The 21050-nt window shown below is 39.0% G+C and overlaps 1 protein-coding gene across 2 annotated transcripts in view; it reads left to right on the top strand.

Annotated features, from left to right (window-relative positions):
• Positions 1 to 21050, top strand: part of TDRD3 (tudor domain containing 3) — a 243933-nt gene that overhangs the window by 29948 nt on the left and 192935 nt on the right. The window contains exon 1 of one of the 2 annotated variants that reach the window (XM_079902898.1): positions 10873 to 11860. The exons of the other annotated variant lie outside the window; for it this stretch is intronic. Coding sequence (XP_079759024.1) covers positions 11820 to 11860 — 41 coding nt within the window. The 5' untranslated portion in view covers positions 10873 to 11819. Of the gene's footprint in view, positions 1 to 10872; positions 11861 to 21050 lie in introns of those variants that run through there. 2 annotated transcript variants of the gene reach the window in all.

Consider the following 21050-nt stretch of genomic DNA (forward strand, 5'->3'; position numbering starts at 1 on the left):
TTCTTATATACGAGAAAACTAGATTATTGAAACTAATATTGGAGGAGAATGTTTCCCAGCTGGGGTTAAAAAAGTGTAGATGTGTCTGATAAACAGGCTGACTCATGACCTCCCTGACATCTACTTGCATGAGCGAGAAGTACGGGGTTTCAGCAAGACAACAGAGCGGAGGGGACAGTGCAGTGTCTTTTCCTCAACCCTGTTCTGTGCAGTTTCTTGTTTGAGCTTTAGGGAATCTGAGGGCTGAAGCAACTGCTGTTTCAAAAGGAAAGTGTAAGACCCACTGAGTAAGCAGAGCTTCTCTGGGTCCCAGGTGTCCCAAGTGCAACCAGGATTTGGAGAGGGGTAGTCCCCACTTTACGCAGAGGACGTGGTGGTGGGAACACATTGTGGTCTGGCATGTTGAGGTTCTGCTGGTTTTGGGTCAGTAATAAACAATCTCCTAGGCAGAGAAACAGAGAAAAAGAGAGGTCATGAGATGATTATAATATCCAAGTACTTTCCCCTAGTGGGTTTTGAGCCAGTGGAGGAAACAAGAGGCTAGAACAGAAGACAGTGGAGGAATGTTGCTGCCCAAGTGTTAACGCAGCTCCTGAGGAGTCTTTGCAAAACTAGAATTTGTTATTTGCTGCGGTGGCAATAAGTAATGCGTTAAGTCCCCTGTAGTTATGTTGTGAAGAGTGATAGTAAAATTGGTGTAGAAATGCTAATGTAGATGCATTTGAACCTGCTGGCAGATAAGGTCCTTGAAAATTTGGATCACACTAATAAACTATCTATAATTATCATTTAATTAGCAATAATTTTATTTGACTTCTTAGAATTTTGAAGGATATTTGGAGGAATGATTTTGATAACTTATGTCTAAAAAAATGAACTGCTACCTTCTCTTCCATTCACTCTGAGTCAAGCAGTTTTATAAAATTACTCCATTTACTACCCTTTTCAAAAACATTTACTGAAGCGTCTATTTGAAAGTATCATTATATGCTTTTTTGTTGCTGAAATTTAGAGATCCAAAACCTCTTCAATCTGGTTGTCCCATTTATTGTTTTATACTTTGCAAGGGTTAAAAAAAAAGTAAAAGGAAAGAAAAAAGAAGAAAAAGAAAAAATCTACCATATGAACAGGATAATCACATGGAAGGCATTGCTTGGATCAGTGCTACAGAAAGAGTGACAGGAATGTAGGGAGGAAAATAAGTGACTGATCGCTGGCACCAAGGTTATGATTAAGGATTTCACAGAGCGGGGGAAGATGTTTAACACAATGTAGTTTTTCCTAATTTTAGTCATTTACATGCCACCCTCAAAATTCTGCCATATCCACATGCTTCCAGTATTTTTGTTTGCTTAATATAAGTTTTTGAACAGAGCCACTGTTAAAAATCTTACGTGTATTTAGACAGGAAACTTTACCCACTACTATAAATAGAAAAGCCAAATAATTTGCCATAAACAGAAACTATAAAAAATAAACACAAAGAAAACAAAGCAATGTTATTATAGTTAGAAGTTGTCATCTACAGAAGATTTTGACCTTAAGGCCTGCTATCTTTTTTGTTAAAAATGGAGGTTGGCAAGTGTTAGAGGGATGTTAGAAACACTTGCTCCAAACTGATACCTCCTCTTTGAGGCCATGAGACAAACTGAAAGAGAATTGGGAAGGGGTATAACTTTCCTCTACATGATTGGTTTAATAAATATTTACTAAGTTAATGTTATTTAATATCATGTTCACAAACATGATAGAGATGTTTATGATAGAAACAGAAATTTCATGATAGAAATCTAGAAATGTTCTCCATCTCCACTTGTCCCATATTTTGGGAATGGTGTATTGGTTAAGAGGGTGGTCTGAGTGCTGGATAGACATGGATGTAAATCCCAGCTTTGTCATTTAATGGCACAGCTATCATGGAAAGGTAATTTTACTACTATAGTCCTGTTTTCTCATTTGTATTTAAGCAAACATTTAGCACAGTCAATAAATTTTGTTGTAAGGACAATGAAATGATAATGCTCATAAGGTAAAAATGTACAGGATGTGCTAAGGAAGGGACTATAGATATATTTCTATTGTTTTATTAAGGCATTGTCTACAGGTTGGTTGTCAAGCAAATCCATTCTGACTTCAGTTCCTTTGTTTTAAAAATCCATCCATATTGTTTGTCCTCCTAGCATCATAGTCCTTCTAGCAATGTGACTTACTAATAGCTCCTCTATTTCTCTGCTACTTCCTCTTTCTCCTACCTTTTACTGTGATTTTTCCTTAGGTTCAATCTTTGAGCCTCTTCTCAGTTTATACATTATTCCTCAGAAGCCTGGTCATTTATAAGGCTTTAACAATCTGTTGTAAGAAGATGACTCCAAAAATCAGTATCTCCAAATCTGCCCTTCAGCTGTTTACAGCCCAATTACTACTTGATATTTGGCACATCTTGTCACTTTAGATTAGAAATGACTGAAGTCAGCACATCCGTTTCATCCTCCTCCCCTTGTCAAGGATCCCACCACTTTCCAGTTTATGAGTGTGAGGCCTAACTGCATGTGTTTTGGAGTCAGAATACTATGGAATCTTGGCTCTATCATTTACTAATTTAACTGAAAACTACTCATCAACAAGATTCAAATATATATATTTGGTCAAAACTTCCCAATACTTCAAGAAAAGTGAATGCTGGAAGAAATAGTCTGTAAAGAAATGTAGATAAAATACTTTTTACATTGAATTTCATTACTTAACTGGCCATTCTAAAGGGAGGATTTATCATCAGACACTGAAAGACTACAAAGACTTTTTGGAGAGCATTTTCACTTCTCTTTAAAAACATATCATCCTGTGGACTGTATCAGATCACGCTGTGAACATAAAATACATATGGTGTCTTTCCTAAATAGTTTAAAAGGTAAGTTCAATGGCTCTAAGGAATTTGGCAACATTTAGTACTTGAAGTGCATTAAATGAAATAACTAAAATATGTGCAATCTAATTTTGTGATATGAAAGCAAAACAGGCTAATTCCTCTTTAACATACTTATGAAACTTGCTCATGTTGAAAAGTTGTTGGAAAGTGACTGCCAATGATTTTTATTTAAATGAGTGATTATTGGAAAACTGAAAGTTATCCAGAAGATACATTAAAATTGTGGTGATTTATTTTATAAGTGGGTGCAACTAGCATTCTTTTAAATGGAAGTTTCTTTGGGTAATTTAAAATATAATACATGACAAAACATTGATTTCTATACAGTTAGAAGGAATACAGCTGTGGTAGATATCTTTTGGAGTGTCTGCTTGGGTAAATATCCCCTTAGTTACCTGCTTCTTGCATGTAGTAATCCTCTAGCAGTTCTGTGTGAAACATGACCCCATCATCTGACCATCTTGGTTGAACTTGTGGTGGGCTTCTTACCCATGCCATGCCATGCCATGGCATGCCAGAGTGCTTTTAGTGAAATTTCCCTTTGGGGTCAAGAGTGAGAGTTAATCTCTCTGGGGCCTGGAACTGTAATATGTAAACTCAGGAGTTAAGGACATATGCTGTCATGCAAATTAGGAAGTAAGGAAAAAGAAAGAAAGAAGTTATGCATGGAACAGCAGAGATGTAGAGACAAAATTTTGCCTGGGAATACAGTGGCTTTCAGCTATTGCTTTCAGTCCTTCTTAAGGTCTGCTACTTCTCTGCTCATGGGTTGAATAGAATCCCCTCTGTCTTTATACATACATTCTACTTTCCCTTAGGTGTTATTGAAACCAAAGAGCCCTAAGACAACTCCTATTGCATGTTCTGCACTTTCAGTGGTATATCAAAACTACATTAATACTGCTATGGAAATGTTTAGTGAAATATAAGGTATTTGAAGTACTCAGTGACTTATAGGAAATGATTACATAAAAAGGTTATGTAGAATACCTAGATCAAGTAAAGTATTAAACTAGAAAAATAGTATTTCAAATATATAAATATAATTCATGATACCCATAACAAAGAGAAATAGCATAATCAGAAATATAAAATATATGTCATAAGAAGTGTTGCAATGTATTAGATGATAAAATCCTTAACAAGGGTAGATAGAAGAATCTTCAAATTGATACAGCTACCAACAGTATTGCACGTATATGTGAAACTCTAAGATTCCATAGAATAAAAGATGCCATATAAGTTCACTCTGCCATATACTTACTGGTTCTTATAAAAGTAACACTGTATTGGAAAATATGTACATATTTAAAAAGGACATAAAATCCTCCTCCTATAACCACCTAGAGGGCTATACTAGTAACATTCATGCATATGCCCTTTCAATCTTTTTCTTCACTTACAACTCATGTTGCTGTATTTGTGTCTAATAATGCTCATATAATACAAAATAATTGTATTATTTTTTAATAACTGACAAAACCCACAGTGATCACCTAAAATATTCAACTTACTAAGTAAAACAAATTGTTTCTCCCCTAAACAGTTAGAAAGAAAACTCTACGAGGACAGATTCCATTTTCTTAATCACTGTATCTCCCCACGCTTAGCCCCTAAGTAAATTTTTGTTAAAGGATATTTGCATAAATAGACAATCAACAGTTACATTCAAGGACACACATAAAATACATAGCACAAAATCAAATTCCTTAAAAATTAGTCATTTTAATAATGAAAACATGGATTCATAATATTACACATAAGATCTCAGGTTTGGTTTGATATCTTCATAGCACTTGCTACAATTGTAACTAAGTAACTGCATATAATTAATTTAATGTTTTTATTCTCAGATAGACTATAAACCTCAAAGGCAGGGCTCATGACTGCTAATCTCACCTGCAGTGCCTGGCACAGTAGTTGGCTCATAGTGTGGGCTCAAAAAATCCCTGTTGAATGAATGAATGGCTTACTCATGTAGTCTCATGGTTCCTAAACCTTCTTTTTATTTGTTGAATCCTTTATTCAAATTAAAGCAGATTAAAGAAGTGCTGTTCTGCTTTGAGGGGGCTTAGGGGCTTAGACTCCAGCTTGCTGCCCCTTTTCCTTGCCACATACTGTGGTTCCAGGCACCAAGTGGAGCCACTAGGGCTCCTTAGAAAATGCTTTGTGATCCACTGAACCAGTCTAACTGCTTGGATTCTTTTCTGTAATGTTCGTACCAATTAATCATCTAACGGAAGCCTGAATCGTCTAACTCTGGGGAACTCACCCTGTTCTAAGACTACCTGTTTCCTTGTTGGACTGCCTCTAGATTAAGATTCTTTATTAAATTAAGCTGAAATCTTTTCTTTAGGACTTAGGACTATAGGACTATAGTCTTTAGGATAGTCCTTAGGACTATCATCTGGGATTGACAAGGACAAGTCTATTTTCTTCCACATTTCAAATTTCTAAGGTCACTATTATAGTCTTTTTATTTGCCCTCCTTTCCCTTTTGTTTTTTTCTTCCTTGTTATTTTTATACTGATTATATGTTCATTATATTAACAACATAAAACAATATACTGTAGAAAATGAAAGTGTATTACATATATTATTTTAAAGTATCATGTAAAACAACAGTGTTACAACTTGCTTTTTTGATATATTTAAAATGCAACCAAAAGTGTAAATAATAATTTTTAAAAATCCATATTTTTACTACTCAAGGAACAGTAACTAACATATTGCCATAATTGCTTCTATTCCTTTTAAAGGAATAAACCTTACCAACAAAGCAAAATTCCTCTCTGGCAACTTCCCTCAGATGTATTCCCTTTCTTCCCCACTTCAACCAGTATTCTGAGTTTGTTGGGTATCCTTCAAATGTATTTTCATCCTTCTACAATACATTTGTGTGCACCTATACATCCAAACATAAATATATCTATGCTGTCCAGTACGTAGCCACTAGCCAGTGTGGTTATTAGCCCGGTACGCGGGCTTCTGCCTGTTGTGGCCTCTCCCGCTGCGGAGCACAGGCTCCGGACCGGACCTGCAGGCTGAGCGGCCATGGCACACAGGCCTAACTTCTCCGCGGCATGTGGGATCTTCCCCAACCGTGGCATGAACCCGTGTCCCCTGCATCGGCAGGCAGACTCCCAACCACTGCGCCACCAGGGAAGCCCTATCCCATTGTTTTAATTGTCATTTTGTGCTTATAGATGTGGTTAAACATTTTCACATATTTACTGAATGCTTAGATTTTATTTTTCTATATTGACTATACATATACTTTGCCCATTTCTCTATTGGAATTTTGCCTTTTTCTTAATGATTATAGTAATTCATCACATTAAAACTTGTTTTTATTTTTTTTACTCCGCATATGTATCTCACTAATATATCTTAGTTCATAGTGATCTGTTAAATTTTTTTTCTTTTTTTTTTTTTTTTGGTAATGTCTACAATCGTACCCACTATAACTTATTTAAATATTTCCCTTTTGATAGATATTTTGTTTATCTTCCGGATTTTGTTTTTGTTTTTTTTTTTGTGGTGTTACTGCACCACATTGACTACCACAGCCATTAATCTTGCTCACTGAATAGTTCTGGATCCTGGTGTTTGACTTCCTGTGTTGTCATATATCCAGTCCTGGCAGAGCATTTAATTTCCAGTGTGAGATCCTCCAGAGTCTTCTTTTCTCCTACTTCTTCAATCAGCAATGTTCCAGATGGTTAGTGCTTGGAGTGAGAATGATCAAGGCCTTTCTCCCCACTCTCCAGACATCCACATTAGACATATAACATGAAAGAAAAATAAACATGTTTTGATCACAAATCACTAATATTTTGTGGTTGTTTGTCATGGCATAACCCAGACTCTCTTGATGGCCACCTATTTCTTATACTCAGTAGTTAAGAAACTTTTTTTTTTTTTAAAGGAAATAAGTTCATTTTTTCATAGAATTCTATGAGTCAAACAATCTTTAGAGGTCAGCTATTTCAATCCTCTGCCTACTAAATCATTTCCTAAATCATGAATTCTAGAAACATGACAAATGGGTTAACAGCAAATTCCTTGGTCTTTAGTTTGTGGAACTCCACTCCTTTTATTGATCTTTTCATGAGTTGATGGACACTTTGATTATTTTTTCCACTTATTGGCTAATATGAATAATGCTATGAACATCCACGTACAAGTTTTTGTGTGGACATGTTTCCATTTCTCTTGGGTATACATACCTAGAAGTATATATGAGTTGCTGAGTCATATGAAAACTCATTAAGTTAACTTTTTGAGACCTGCCAAACTGCTTTCCAAAGTGGTTACATGATTTTACATTCCCACTGGCAATGTACGAAGGTTCAAATTTCTCCATGTCCTCACCAACACTTGTCATTGTCCATCATCTTTTTAACCATAGCCATTCTAGTGGGTGTGAAGTATCTCATGTGCTTTTGATTTGTATTTCCCTAGTGACTAATGATGTTGAGTACCTTTTCATTTACTTATTGGCCATTTGTATGTCTCCTTTGGAGAAATATCTGTTAAAATGCATTGCCTATTTTTAACTGAGTTGTCTTTTTATTATTGAATTATAAGAGTCTTTATATATTCTTGATACAAACCCCTATTTTCTCCCTTTCTGTAAATTGTCTTTTCACTGTCTTGATGATCTTCAAGTCACAAAAGTTTTAAATTTTGATGAAGTCTGACTTATCTAATTTTTCTTTTTTTCAATTGTGTTTTGGATGTCATATCTATTGCCTAACCCATGGTCATGAAGATTTGCTTTTACATTTTCTTTTAGGAGTATTATATTTTTAGCCCTGCATTTAAATCTATAATCAGTTTTGAATTAATTTTTATGTATGATGTTAAAAGGGTCCGACTTTATTATTTTGCATGTGAATACCCAGTTTTCCCAGCACCATTTGTTGAAAAGACTCTCTTCCCTTTCTTAAAACTGAAAATAGTTTTTTCCTGTTTACAGGTTTCTAGCACATTTCCTGAAAAGCTCAGCAGTTCTTCAAACCTCCCTGGCATTGGCTCATCTAAGTTATTCACAGGTTATTTTAGTATTCTCTGGGTTGTAAATGGCTTAAGGTCAAAAGATTTAATGTGCCTCCGAGGGACTAGTTACTCTTATAATACCACTTTTTTAATTATGGTTTTTACCTCCTCATCCATGGTCTTCTATCATTTTCAATCTGAGAAACTTTTCCTGAAGTTTCTGAAACGAAACTGAATGAAATGAAAGGGGCAAAACATAGTTGAATGGATTTGCAGTCTCTCTTCTGTTAATTTATACCATTGACTCCAATACATTTAACTCCACTTTTTGTCCTCTTGTACCTAACAAAGCTCTTTTGTCATCCTTAGGCTCTCCCCCAGCTTTCAGTTCATTGTAGACTTTATATTTTCTGTAAATCAATGATTCATCTATTAAAAATGGAAATATAATTTTTTGTCTAGTCAGTTCCTACCATATCCCATGGCACCAACTTATCAATACAGAACATAATTCCAATTTAAAATTTTTGATGTGAAAGAAATTAGTATAATCCATGCTTTTTTCCTTAAATTTTTATTTTGAAAAGTTTCAAACTTAGATAAAAATTTTAAAAAATATATAATGAGCACCCAACCATCCAATCAGATTCACCCATTTTAAACATTCTGCCACATTTGCCTTCTCCCTCTCTTTCACATATATGTATATATATATACATACATATATATAATAGTAAGTTGTAGACACAACTCTTCAGCCATAAATGTTTGACATAAAATTTCTAACATTAAGGACAATATTATCACATCTAAGAAAATTATAATTCCATTGTACTATCTGATATCTAGTCCATTTAAATTTGTGCTTTTGGCCACAAAAATCTCTCCTCCTTTTCCTTCTCCTTATTCTTTTTAAATCCAGGGTTGCATGTTGTTGTCATGTCTCTTTACTCTCTTTAATCTGGAATAATTTTTTTTTTTTTTTTTTTTTTTAGTTGAATTGGCTCATTTGAACAGCCCAGGCCAGGTTTCTGGTAGAAGATGCCACATTCTAGATTTATTTGCCTGTTTCCTTATGTTTTACTTGTTCCAACATCTCCTACATATCTTAGCCTTGGCACTCCTGACATCTTGGATCAGGTGGCTATCTTGTTCATTGCAGGGTGTTTAACAGAATCCCCCTCCCACCAGGTTGTGACAACCAAAATGTCTCCACACATGCCAAATGTGCCCAGGAGATGGGGGTGGGTTCGGGATCCACTTCCTGGTTGTGAACTACTGTCTAGAAGCTTGCTTAAATTCAGGTTAAACAATTTTGGAAAGAATATTTCTCAGATGACGTGTATTTCTAATTGCATTATATCACTAAGCACATAATATCAGATTGTGCCATTAGTGATTCTAGCCTTGATCACTTATTTAAGGCAATGATTATTTTTCTTTAAAGTAAAGGTATGTTTTTCCCTTTTGTAAGAAGTAAGTTATGGCTTGATACTTTGAGACCATGTGAAGATTCTATACTCCTACAATCTTTCACCCAATGCCTTTTAGCATCCTCTGATGGACTCTGACTGAATCAATTGAGATTGACTTGGAATATGGTGATTTTCTAATTCTATTATTTGTTCTACATTTATTCTCTGGTATTTCTTTGAAAGAAAAGTTTCATCCCCCCTCCTTTTATTTATTTTTACTGGCACTCTGAATTCTTGCATTTTCTTTATCCTTTTTTAAAAATTCAGCTATTGTAATTATTCTTTTTGATGCTCATATTATCCCAAATTCCTCCGAATCTTCGACCCATTCTTTAAAGCATTTCTTGAAGTAAGGAAATTTAGTGTTTTGTGGAGCATTTTATGAAAGTTATTTTAAGTACCACACAATGGTAAATTCTTATTGTACACACTGCATATGAGACCAAATGTGTAAAGCCTTCACATTTAACCAGCAAAGAATTCTGATGATTGGGACATTTTTTTTTTTTTTTTTTTGCGGTACGCGGGCCTTTCACTGTTGTGGCCTCTCCCATTGCGGAGCACAGGCTCCGGACGCGCAGGCTCAGCGGCCATGGCTCACGGGCCCAGCCGCTCCGCGGCATGTGGGATCTTCCCAAACCGGGGCACGAACCCGTGTACCCTGCATCGGCAGGCGTACTCTCAACCACTGCGCCACCAGGGAAACCCTGGGACAGCATATTACTTTCATAGTTAACAAGTTACACTAGTTGAAAAATTCAATTGGTAAGAGAAAATTCTACAACCAATAAAAATTATTAGCAATTTAATTTTGAGTCATTTATTTAGCTTCAGAATGGTAAATCTTTTCCTGACTCCTGGATATTTTGAATGGTGCCTGTAAATTGAAATACACATGTAGTATATCTACGGACTAAACACTCTATACTACTGCAAAATGTAGGGACAAGGATATAGTTATTTCTGATTCTAAAAGTGCTTGGAAACATGTTTCATTAAAATCAGGATCTAAGCAACGTGCTTGGACACACATTTCAGTAGCATCACAGCTAAGCAAAGCATCGTGAAAAAATTTTGCATTAAGGAATTTAACTCCACCCAGTGTAATTATCCTCTTCCTTAACTGTCAGTTTCCTCCGCAGTCCCAGGAGCGGCTCTGCCCAATTCCGCAGTCTCTGCTCTAAGTCCACGTTGATGAGGCAGCCCTCGCCATAGGGTTGAAGGTTTTAACAGTCTCCCCAAATGACTTGCCACGTGGGACCAGAGCCACTCGATAGAATGTTTCCCCCCAGGAGCCACAAGACTGGAAAACCGGGGAGGGTGGAGCAAACTCTCAGTGAGCGTCTCCCGGGCCCAGCTCCCCTTCCGCCTGTTCCTCCGATTGGCTGGCGTGAGTCTCGGCCGCCCAATCGCGTTGGAGTGTCTCCTGCGCGGCTTGCGGCGCCGCCGCGCATGCCCACTCGAGAGCCGCCCCTACGCTTCAGTCCCCGGGAGAGCCAAAGAAGGGCACCGGCAAGCGGCGGGTGGGAACTGGGCCTGGCAGTGCCCGTGCCAATATCAGAGGGCCGTGCCGGGACCTGGATGGGCCCAGTGGGAGAACGACAGGAAAAACAAGCACCGACAGAACTACCCGATTTCCCCATATCCCTTAAGCGCAGGTTTTCCCTGGGTTGACCCATTCATTTTTATTGCAGTGTGGGAGTTGGACAGTCCGATTTAGCTGTGGGGAGTCGAAAAAATCCGATTATATTTCTTTTCTTTGTATCCGGGCAGATCGAAAAAGGGAGCAAATGGAGCGAATCTTAATAAGAAAGTAAACTTTTCTCCTGTGTGGAGTGGACTGGGAACACCCTTACTTTGACTTTCCCTGTACGAAATGTGGCCTTATTAGCGCTTAACTGGAAGCGCTTTTCCGCCACCGCCCGAGCGTTTCAGCTCTAGCGCTGTCCTGCCCTCTCGGAGGTGGCCGCCTGTGGGCGCTGGAAACGGTGTTTTACTTTCTGCTGTACAAAGAACCGCCCCACTAGTTTCCACGGTGTGCAACTCAGAAAAGTGACCCCGAACGAAAAGCAACCGCCTTCGGCGGAGAGGCCGTGCCGTGCTCCTTACCGACAAACTGGCCCCGACCTGCAGGACCCGGCCTGTCCTAGGCGAATCGCCGCTGTCGGCGCGCCACAACCTCGCAGCCTCACGCCAGGCCGGCCCCTGCGGCCGCTTGGAAAACGCGGCTAGCGGAACCCGCACGCGGAAGCGCCGGGCGCACTGAGCATGCCCAGTTGCAGAGCCGACCAGAGGAGTTTTTTTCTTTTCTTTTCTTTTTTCTTTTTCTTTTCTTTTTTTTTTTTTTGGTCTCAAGCAGCAGGCCTTCTCCCCACCCCCACCCGAGCCCCCCACCACCCCCGGCCTAAGCAGCTACCATGGCCGAGGTCCCCGGCGCGGTGTTGTCCCAGGCGGGTTGGTAAGTGGCGAGTATAATCGGCCGCGGGCGCGGGCCGGGCCGGAGTAGGGTTGGGGTTGGGGCGGTGGGGTGCGTGTCGGGGTAGGCGGAGGCCGCCGCCCGCCCCCGGCCTCTCCCCGGGCCCTCCGGGCCGGCTCCGCCCCCGGCGCCACGCGGAGCCCAACGAGTCCCCCAGCTCCCCTCGGCGTGGCGGCGCGGCCTGGGCCCCGGGAGGCGGGCGGCGCGCCGGGGAGAGGCCGGGGGCCGCGGGCAGGGCGGCGGGGCGGGCGGCGACGCAGGCCCGAGCCGAGCCGCGCGGGCGGACCCTCAGCGCCACCGCGCCGCTCCGGGGGTTGTTGCCGCGGCTGGACGAGAGGAGGCGAGGGCTGGAGAACGGAGTGCGGCGGAGAGGGACGTGCACGGCCGGAGCCCGCGGGCCCGCGGGAAGTTGAGGGCACAGCACAGCCCGGGCTGTTGCCGGGCCGCCTCTCCGTCCTCCTTATTACAAAGTACAGGACGGAGCGGGGGAAAGCCGCCCTCTGCGGCACACACACAACTTCTGAAGCTGAGAATGACCATATTAACTCGTGTGGATGCTCTGTAGAAGTTTTCTTGAAAAGATGACGGTGTTCGGATTTTTAAAGACATGTCAAGATTTTAGGATCTGAAAACAATAAAAAAAAATTATGCGAATTAAGCAGTTTCTGCAACTTCGGCCATTAGGGTTGTAAACATCCAGTTTAATTTACTAACGCTTTAACAGGCCTGCATGGGCACAGTCTGGGATGAAGGGTGGGAAGGAGGTTGAAAAAGATTTGCCCCTGCTCTCTGGAAGTTCACTATCTTAGCGAAAAGAGGGGAAGGAGGCATTAAAACAACAAACACAAAAACGGGAAATTGTGGTAAACTGTACAGAGGTGCAGGCAAATGTGGTATGGAATTGGAGAGGAAGGAGAGTTAATTTCCTGGAGAAGTGGGCTTTGGGAGATGGTGAGGAAAAGGCTTTGTAGATACAGAGCCGCTGGAGATGAGGCACAGAGGTAGGAAAGTGCTTATTGGTTTGCAGAATTGATATTAGATCCCTATGGTTCCTCGAAGTAGAAGGGGGTCCAGTGAAGATTAAGACCTTAAAAGTTTGTGGCCAGGTTATGGAGCCTACAAGTGCCTAAAGAATGGATTTGATTTTGTGAATGAAATTTTTGATTAGAGGGCTGTAACACTTGTGTTTTGAAGACGCTGTGCCTGGCTCTACTGGCACCTCATTTTACAGGTGAAGAGATTGAGGCACAAAATTGTTAAGTAACTTTCCAAAAAAAATGACATAACTGGAAAGTGGTGGAGTTGAATGGTGAGCACAGAGGGGCTGGTTCCAGCTCTGGTGCTTTTAACTGTTACTGTTCTGACAGTTTTTGCTTTTAACTGTTACTGTTCTGACAGTTTTTGCTTAGAACACCATTGACATAACAAACTGCAGCGTTAAAAACTCACCTTTTTCAGTTTTATTATTGTTCTTCTAACTGGAATTTCTACATTCAGTTTGTTTACCTCACAACGCTATCCTGAAAAATCTCGGATCACTCTTTTTGAGTTTTTCCCCATTCTTCGTTTGATTAACCCTTAGTTCTTCAAATTAGTTGTATGAATTCGTTTACAGTCTTTTACTGCTTTCCAACATGATCCCACCTGTGTTAGAAAGGCCAGTCTCAATATTTTGATTCCAAACACATACTAAATTGTTTTTTGGACTCTAAGATCCTTAAGGGTGGGTAAACTGCATCTTATGTTTCTGTATATCTGTAATCTGGATTTTTGAATTTTATTTTTTTATACAGCAGGTTCTTATTAGTTATCCATTTTATACATATTAGTGTACATATGTCAATCCCAATCTCCCAATTCATCCCACCACCGCACCCCCGCCCCTGCCACTTTACCCCCTTGGTGTCCATATGTTTGTTCTCTACATTTGTGTCTCTATTTCTGTCCTGCAAACTGGTCCATCTGTGCCATTTTTCTAGGTTCCACATATATGTGTTTATATACGATGTTTGTTTTTATCTTTTTGACTTACTTCATTCTGTATGACAGTCTCTAGATCCATCCACGTCTCCGCAAATGACCCAGTTTCGTTCCTTTTAATGGCTGAGTAATATTCCATTGTATATATGTACCACATCTTTATCCATTCATCTGTCGATGGGCATTTAGATTGCTTCCATGACCTGGCTATTGTAAATAGTGCTGCAATAAACATTGGGGCGCATGTGTCTTTTTGAATTATGCTTTTCTCTGGGTATATGCCAAGGAGTGGGGTTGCTGGGTCATATGGTAATTCTATTTTTAGTTTTTTCAGGAACCTCCATACTGTTCTCCATAGTGGCTGTATCAATTTACATTCCCACTAACAGTGCAAGAGGGTTCCCTTTTCTTCACACCCTCTCCAGCATTTGTTGTTTGTAGATTTTCTGATGATGCCCATTCTAACTGGTGTGAGGTGATACCTCATTGTAGTTTTGATTTGCATTTCTCTAATAATTAGTGATGTTGAGCAGTTTTTCATGTGCCTCTTGGCCATCTGTGTGTTTTCTTTGGAGAAATGTCTATTTAAGTTTTCTTCCCATTTTTGGATTGGGTTGTTTGTTTTTTTAATATTGAGGTGCAGGTGCTGTTTATATGTTTTGGAGATTAATCCTTTGTCCATTGATCCCTTTGCAAATATTTTCTGCCATTCTGAGGGTTGTCTTTTCATCTTGTTTGTAGTTTCCTTTACTTTGCAAAAGCTTTGAAGTTTCATTAGGTCCCATTTGTTTATTTTTGTTTTTATTTCCATTACTCTAGGAGGTGGATCAAAAAATATCTTGCTGTGATTTATGTTGAACACTGTATAGTGTCCATTTAGTTCTGTAATCCATTTTGAGTTTATTTTTGTGTATGGTGTTAGGGAGTGTTCTGATTTCATTCTTTTACATGTAGCTGTTCAGTTTTCCTAGCACCACTTATTGAAGAGACTGTCTTTTCTCCATTGTATATCCTTGCCTCCTTTGTCATAGATTAGTTGACCATAGGTGCGTGAGTTTGTCTCTGGGCTTTCTGTCCTGTTCCATTGATTTATATTTCAGTTTTTCTGCCAGTAACATAGGGTCTTGATTACTGTGGGTTTTGTAGTAGTCTGAAGTAAGGGAGTCTCATTCCTCCAGCTCTGTTTTTTTCCCATAAGACTGCTTTGGCTATTCAGGGTCATTTGTGTCTCCATACAAATTTTAAGATTTTTTGTTCTAGTTCTGTAAAAAATGCCATTGGAAATTTGATAGGGATTGCAATGAATCTGTAGATTGCTTTGGGTAGTATAGTCATTTTCACAGTATTGATTCTTCCAATCCAAGAACATGGTATATCTCTCCATCTGTTGGTATCATCTTTAATCTCTTTCATCAGTGTCTTATAGTTTTCTGCATACAGATCTTTTGTCTCCCTAGGTAGGTTTATTCTTAGGTATTTTATTCTTTTTGTTACAATGGTAAATGGGAGTGTTTCCTTAATTTCTCTTTCATATTTTTCATCATTAGTGTATAAGAATGCAAGAGATTTCTGTGCATTAATTTTGTATCCTGCAACTTTACCAAATTCATTGATTAGCTCTAGTAGTTTTCTGGTGGCATCTTTAGGATTCTCTATGTATAGTATCATGTCATCTGCAGACAGTGACAGTTTTACTTCTTCTCTTCCAATTTGTATTCCTTTTATTTCTTTTTCTTCTCTAATTGCCATGGCTAGGACTTCCAAAACTATGTTGAATAAGAGTGGCAAGAGTAGACATCCTTGTCTTGTTCCTGATCTTAGGTGAAATGGTTTCAGTTTTTCACCATTGAGAATGTTGTTTGCGGTGGGTTTGTCACACATGGCCTTTATTATGTTGAGGTAGGTTCCCTCTATGCCCACGTTCTGGAGAGTTTTTTGGTCATAAATGGGTGTTGAATTTTGTCAAAATTTCTGCATCTATTGAGATGATCATATGGTTTTTATTCTTCAGTTTGTTAATATGGTGTATCACATTGATTGATTTGCGTATATTGAAGAATCCTTGCATCCCTGGGTTAAATCCCACTTGATCATGGTGTATGATCCTTTTAATGTGTTGTTGGATTCTGTTTGCTAGTATTTTGTGGAAGATTTTTGCATCTATATTCATCAGTGATATTGGTCTGTAATTTTCTTTTTTTGTAGTATCTTTGGTTTTGGTATCAGGGTGAGGGTGGCCTCATAGATTGAGTTTGGGAGTGTTCCTTCCTCTGCAGTTTTTTGGAAGAGTTTGAGAAGGATGGGTTTAGCTTTCCTCTAAACGTTTGATAGAATTCACCTGTGAAGCCGTCTGGTCCTGGACTTTTGTTTGTTGGAAGATGTTTAATCACAGTTCCAATTTCAGTGCTTGTGATTGGTCTGTTCATATTTTCTATTTCTTCCTGATTCAGTCTTGGCAGGTTGTGCATTTCTAAGAATTTGTCCATTTCTTCCAGGTTGTCCATTTTATTGGAAAAGAGTTGCTTGTAGTAGTCTCTTAGGATGCTTTGTATTTCCTCAGTGTCCATTGTAACTTCTCCTTTTTTATTTCTAATGTTATTGATTTGAGTCCCCTCCCTCTTTTTCTTGATGAATCTGGCTAATGGTTTATCTATTTTGTTTATCTTCTCAAAGAACCAGCTTTCAGCTTTATTGATCTTTGCTATTGTCTTCTTTGTTTCTATTTCATTTATTTCTGCTCTGATCTTTATGATTTCTTTCCTTCTACTAATTTTGGGTTTTGTTTGTTCTTCTTTCTCTAGTTCCTTTAGGTGTAAGGCTAGATTGCTTATTTTAAATTTTTCTTGTTTCTTGAGGTAGGCTTGTATAGCTATAAACTTACATCTTAGATCTGCTTTTGCTGCATCTCATAGGTTTTGGATCGTTGGGTTTTCGTTGTCATTTGTCTCTAGGTATTTTTTGATTTCCTGTTTGATTTCTTCAGTGATCTCTTGGTTATTTAGTAACGCATTGTTTAGTCTCCATGTGTTTTTGTTTTTTACGTTTTTTCACCCTGTAATTGATTTCTAATATCATAGCATTGTGGTCAGAAAAGAAGATGCTTGATATGATTTCAAGTATCTTAAATTTACTGAGGCTTGATTTGTGACCCAAGATGTGATCTATCCTGGAGAATGTTCCATGTGCACTTGAGAAGAAAGTGTAATCTGCTGTTTTTGGATGGAATGTCCTATAAATATCAATTAAATCTGTCTGATCTATTGTGTCATTTAAAGTTTGTGTTTCCTTACTAGTTTTCTGTTTGGATGATCTGTCCATTGGTGTAAGTGAGGTGTTACAGTCCCCCACTATTATTGTGTTACTGTCGATTTCTTCTTTTATAGTTGTTAGCAATTGCCTTATGTATTGAGCTGCTCCTATGTTGGGTGCATATATATTTATAATTGTTATATCTTCTTTCTGGATTGATCTGTTGATAATTATGTAGTGTTCTTCCTTGTCTCTTGCAACATTTTTTATTTTTAAGTCTATTTTATCTGATATGAGTATTGCTACTGCAGCTTTCTTTTGATTTCCATTTGCATGGTATATCTTTTTCCATCCCCTCACTTTCAGTCTGTATGTGTCCGTAGGTCTGAAGTGGGTCTCTTGTGGATAGCATATATATGGTTCTTGTTTTTGTACCCATTCAGCGAACCTGTGTCTTTTGGTTGGAGCATTTAATCCGTTTATGTTTAAGGTGATTATTGATATGTGTGTTCCTATTACTGTTTTTTAATTGTTATGGGTTTGTGTTTTGTAGATCCTTTTCTTCTCTGTGTTTCCCACTTAGAGAAGTTCCTTTAGCATTTGTTGTAGAGCTGGTTTGGTGGTGCTGAATTCTCTTAGCTTTTGCTTGTCTGTAATGCTTTTGGTTTCTCCATCAGATCTGAATGAGATCCTTGCCACATAGAGTAATCTTGGTTGTAGTTTCTACCCTTTCATCACCTTAAGTATATCATGCTACTCCCTTCTGGCTTGTAGAGTTTCTGCTGAGAAATCAGCTGTTAACCTTATGGGAGTTTCCTTGTATGTTATTTGTTGTTTTTCCCTCTTTGTTCTCAATTTTTCTTTGTCTTTAATTTTTGTCAGTTTGATTACTGTGTGTCTCGGCATGTTTCTCCTTGGTTTTATCCTGCCTGGGACTCTGCACTTCCTGGACTTGGGTGGCTGTTTCCTTTCCCATGTTAGGGAAGTTTTGGACTATAATCTCTTTCAATATTTTCTTGGGTCATTTCTCTCTCTCTCGTCTTTCTGGGACCCCTATAATGTGAATGTTGTTGCGTTTAATGTTGTCCCAGAGGTCTCTTAGGGTGTCTTCATTTCTTTTCATTCTTTTTTCTTTATTCTGTTCTGTGGCAGTGAATTCCACCATTCTGTCTTCCGGGTCACTTACCCGTTTTCTGCCTCAGTTATTCTACTATTGATTCCGTCTAGTGTATTTTTCATTTCAGTTGTATTGTCCATCTTTGTTTGTTCTTTAACTTTTCTAGGTCTTTGTTAAACATTTCTTGCATCTTCTTGACCTTTGCCTCTATTCTTTTTCCGAGGTCCTGGATCATCTTCACTTATCATTACTCTGAATTATTTTTCTGGAAGGTTGCTTATCTCCACCTTATTTAGTTGTTTTTCTGGGGTTGTATCTTGTTCTTTCATCTGGTACATAGTCCTCTCCTTTTTCATCTTGTCTATCTTTCTGTGAATGTGGTTTTTGTTCCACAGGCTGCAGGATTGTAGTTCTTCTTGCTTCTGCTGTCTGCCCTCTGATGGATGAGGCTATCTAAGAGGCTTGTGCAGGCTTCCTGATGGCAGGGACTGGTGGTGGGTAGAGCTCAGTAAAAGTTTAATCTGCTTGTCTGCTGATGGGTGGGGCTGGGTTCCCTCCCTGTTGGTGGTTTTGCCTGAGGCGACCCAACACTGGAGCCTGCCCCGCTCTTTGATGGGGCTAACGCGGACTCTCGGAGGGCTCATGCCAAGGAGTACTTCCCAGAACTTCTGCTGCCAGTGTCCTTGTCCTCACGGTGAGCCACAGCCACCCCCTGCCTCTGCAGGAGACCCTCCAACTCTAGCAGGTAGGTCTGGTTCAGTCTCCTATGGGGTCACTGCTCCTTCACCTGGGTCCCGATGCACACACTACTTTGTGTGTGCCCTGCAAGAGTGGAGTCTCTTTTTCCCCCCGTCTTGTCGAAGTCCTGAAATAATCCCCCTAGCCTTCAAAGTCTGATTCTCTAGGAATTTATCCTCCTGTTGCCGGACCCCCAGGTTGGGAAGACTGATGTGGGGCTCAGAACCTTCACTCCAGTGGGTGGACTTCTGTGGTATAAGTTTTCTCCGGTTTGTGAGTCACCCACCCAGCAGTTATGGGATTTGACTTTTTTGTGATTGTGACCATCCTACCGTCTCCTTGTGCCTTCTCCTTTGTCTTTGTATGTGGGGTATCTTTCTTCCTGAGTTCCAGTGTTTTCCTGTCAATGATTGTTCAGCAGTTAGTTGTGATTCCGGTGCTCTCGCAAGAGGTTGTGAGTGCACGTCCTTCTACTCCGCCATCTTGAACCTATCTCCTACCTTGTATATTCTTGATAAAGTCTGATAGAAATGGACCTTGGATGCACATGCTCCTGCAGTCAGAATTCTCTAACCAGGGTCTCTACCCAAGCTTAATGTTCTTCCTGTCTTTGTTATTTTGTTATAAACCCTCAGCAATGTTATATTGTGACATTTGCCACTTTGTGTTGCAGTTTATCTGTTTACGTGTTTCTTACTCTAGAGTGCTCCTTTTGTGTGGCAGGGACTCATAAAGGCAGGAGGAACCTGTGGGGCTAACAAGACAATATATCTACAAGTTTGGGAGTAATTCCTGATGGGTCTTGAACCCACTAGACTTGGGAAGAAAACAAGAGGATGTCCCAGTCTTATCCGTGACTTGTATTAGATCTTATATTTAAGTAGATATTTGTTATGTTAACATACAGAATCTCAAAGGTGTATGCAGAGAAGAGTACTGGAAGGAGAATTTTTGACCATAGAGCAGCTTTGACCAACTCATTCCAGTTCTGACATCCTGAGTTTCCTTTGACTCTTGGGATTCTCTGTTATTGTCACTGACAAAAACATTTTTTTAGTACTTAGTACTCACTTAATTATTTGCAGGACCTCAAAAGTAATAGATGCTAAAGCACTTAAACTATTATTATCTGTTTTGTCAGTTTCACCTAAAATAGCAGGTTAGGGAAATATTAAGTGCTGAAAAGCTTATGTTTCTGAAAATGTGGTCTTCATGGGGTGCAGGTGATCTGTATAGACTGATCTATATTCTAGTTTATGTTATTTTTTGAGCTCAGTTTTTTCTTTTAAGTCTTTAATCTTCATTATAACCCCCATAAAAATCTATATTTTAAAATGTAACTCCCAATAGGAGCCACCTTGGCTGACTTTACAGTAATGTTCTTCCTTAGTAGCCAGTAGCACGGAAGGTGTTAGGTTTGCTGATCTGAACTGAAAAGTCTAGAAACTTTTCCAGTATAGTGATTATGTTTAAATATTGCAGGAAATCGTACATTGGTCCTTTGTAATGCTTACTTATATGCATGGAATAACTACTGAGAGAAGATATTTGACTCTAGATTTGTCTGCATAACAGATTTACTTCACTCTTTGCCTTTTTTTTTTTCTTTTCTCTTGAGATTTCCTTAAGGGTGAATTTTGTACTTCTATTAACCTTTTGGATTTTTTTTTAAAGCCTTTCAGAACTTTTTTTTTTAATAGAAACATGTTAAGGAAACATAATCAACTGTGTTTAATTTTGAAAAAGTTTTTTTTTTAATAGAATTAGTGATTGTATAGCTTAACTCCCTCAGTGTGCAAATAAGGAAGCTGAAACACTGGTATCAACAGTTTGCTCAGAGATACAAGCGGCAGAACCATGAATACAGCCCAAATGTCTGGAATAAAGATTCAGTACTGATTTCCACTGAGTCCTGGTGACCATGTTTAATTTAAATTGTTTGTCAAATATAACACATTTGAAAATTGAAAATTGGATTAAAGCATTTTTTGTGATGTGTAAATTTCCTTTCCTCTTTGGGAAAGATAGGTGCTTATACTGAGGAGTGATGCCGTTGGAATCAAAGAAACCTTTACCTTTTGGTGGTTC

This window comes from Stenella coeruleoalba, assembly GCF_951394435.1.
Source record: "Stenella coeruleoalba genome assembly, chromosome: 18".
Lineage (NCBI taxonomy): Eukaryota > Metazoa > Chordata > Mammalia > Artiodactyla > Delphinidae > Stenella > Stenella coeruleoalba.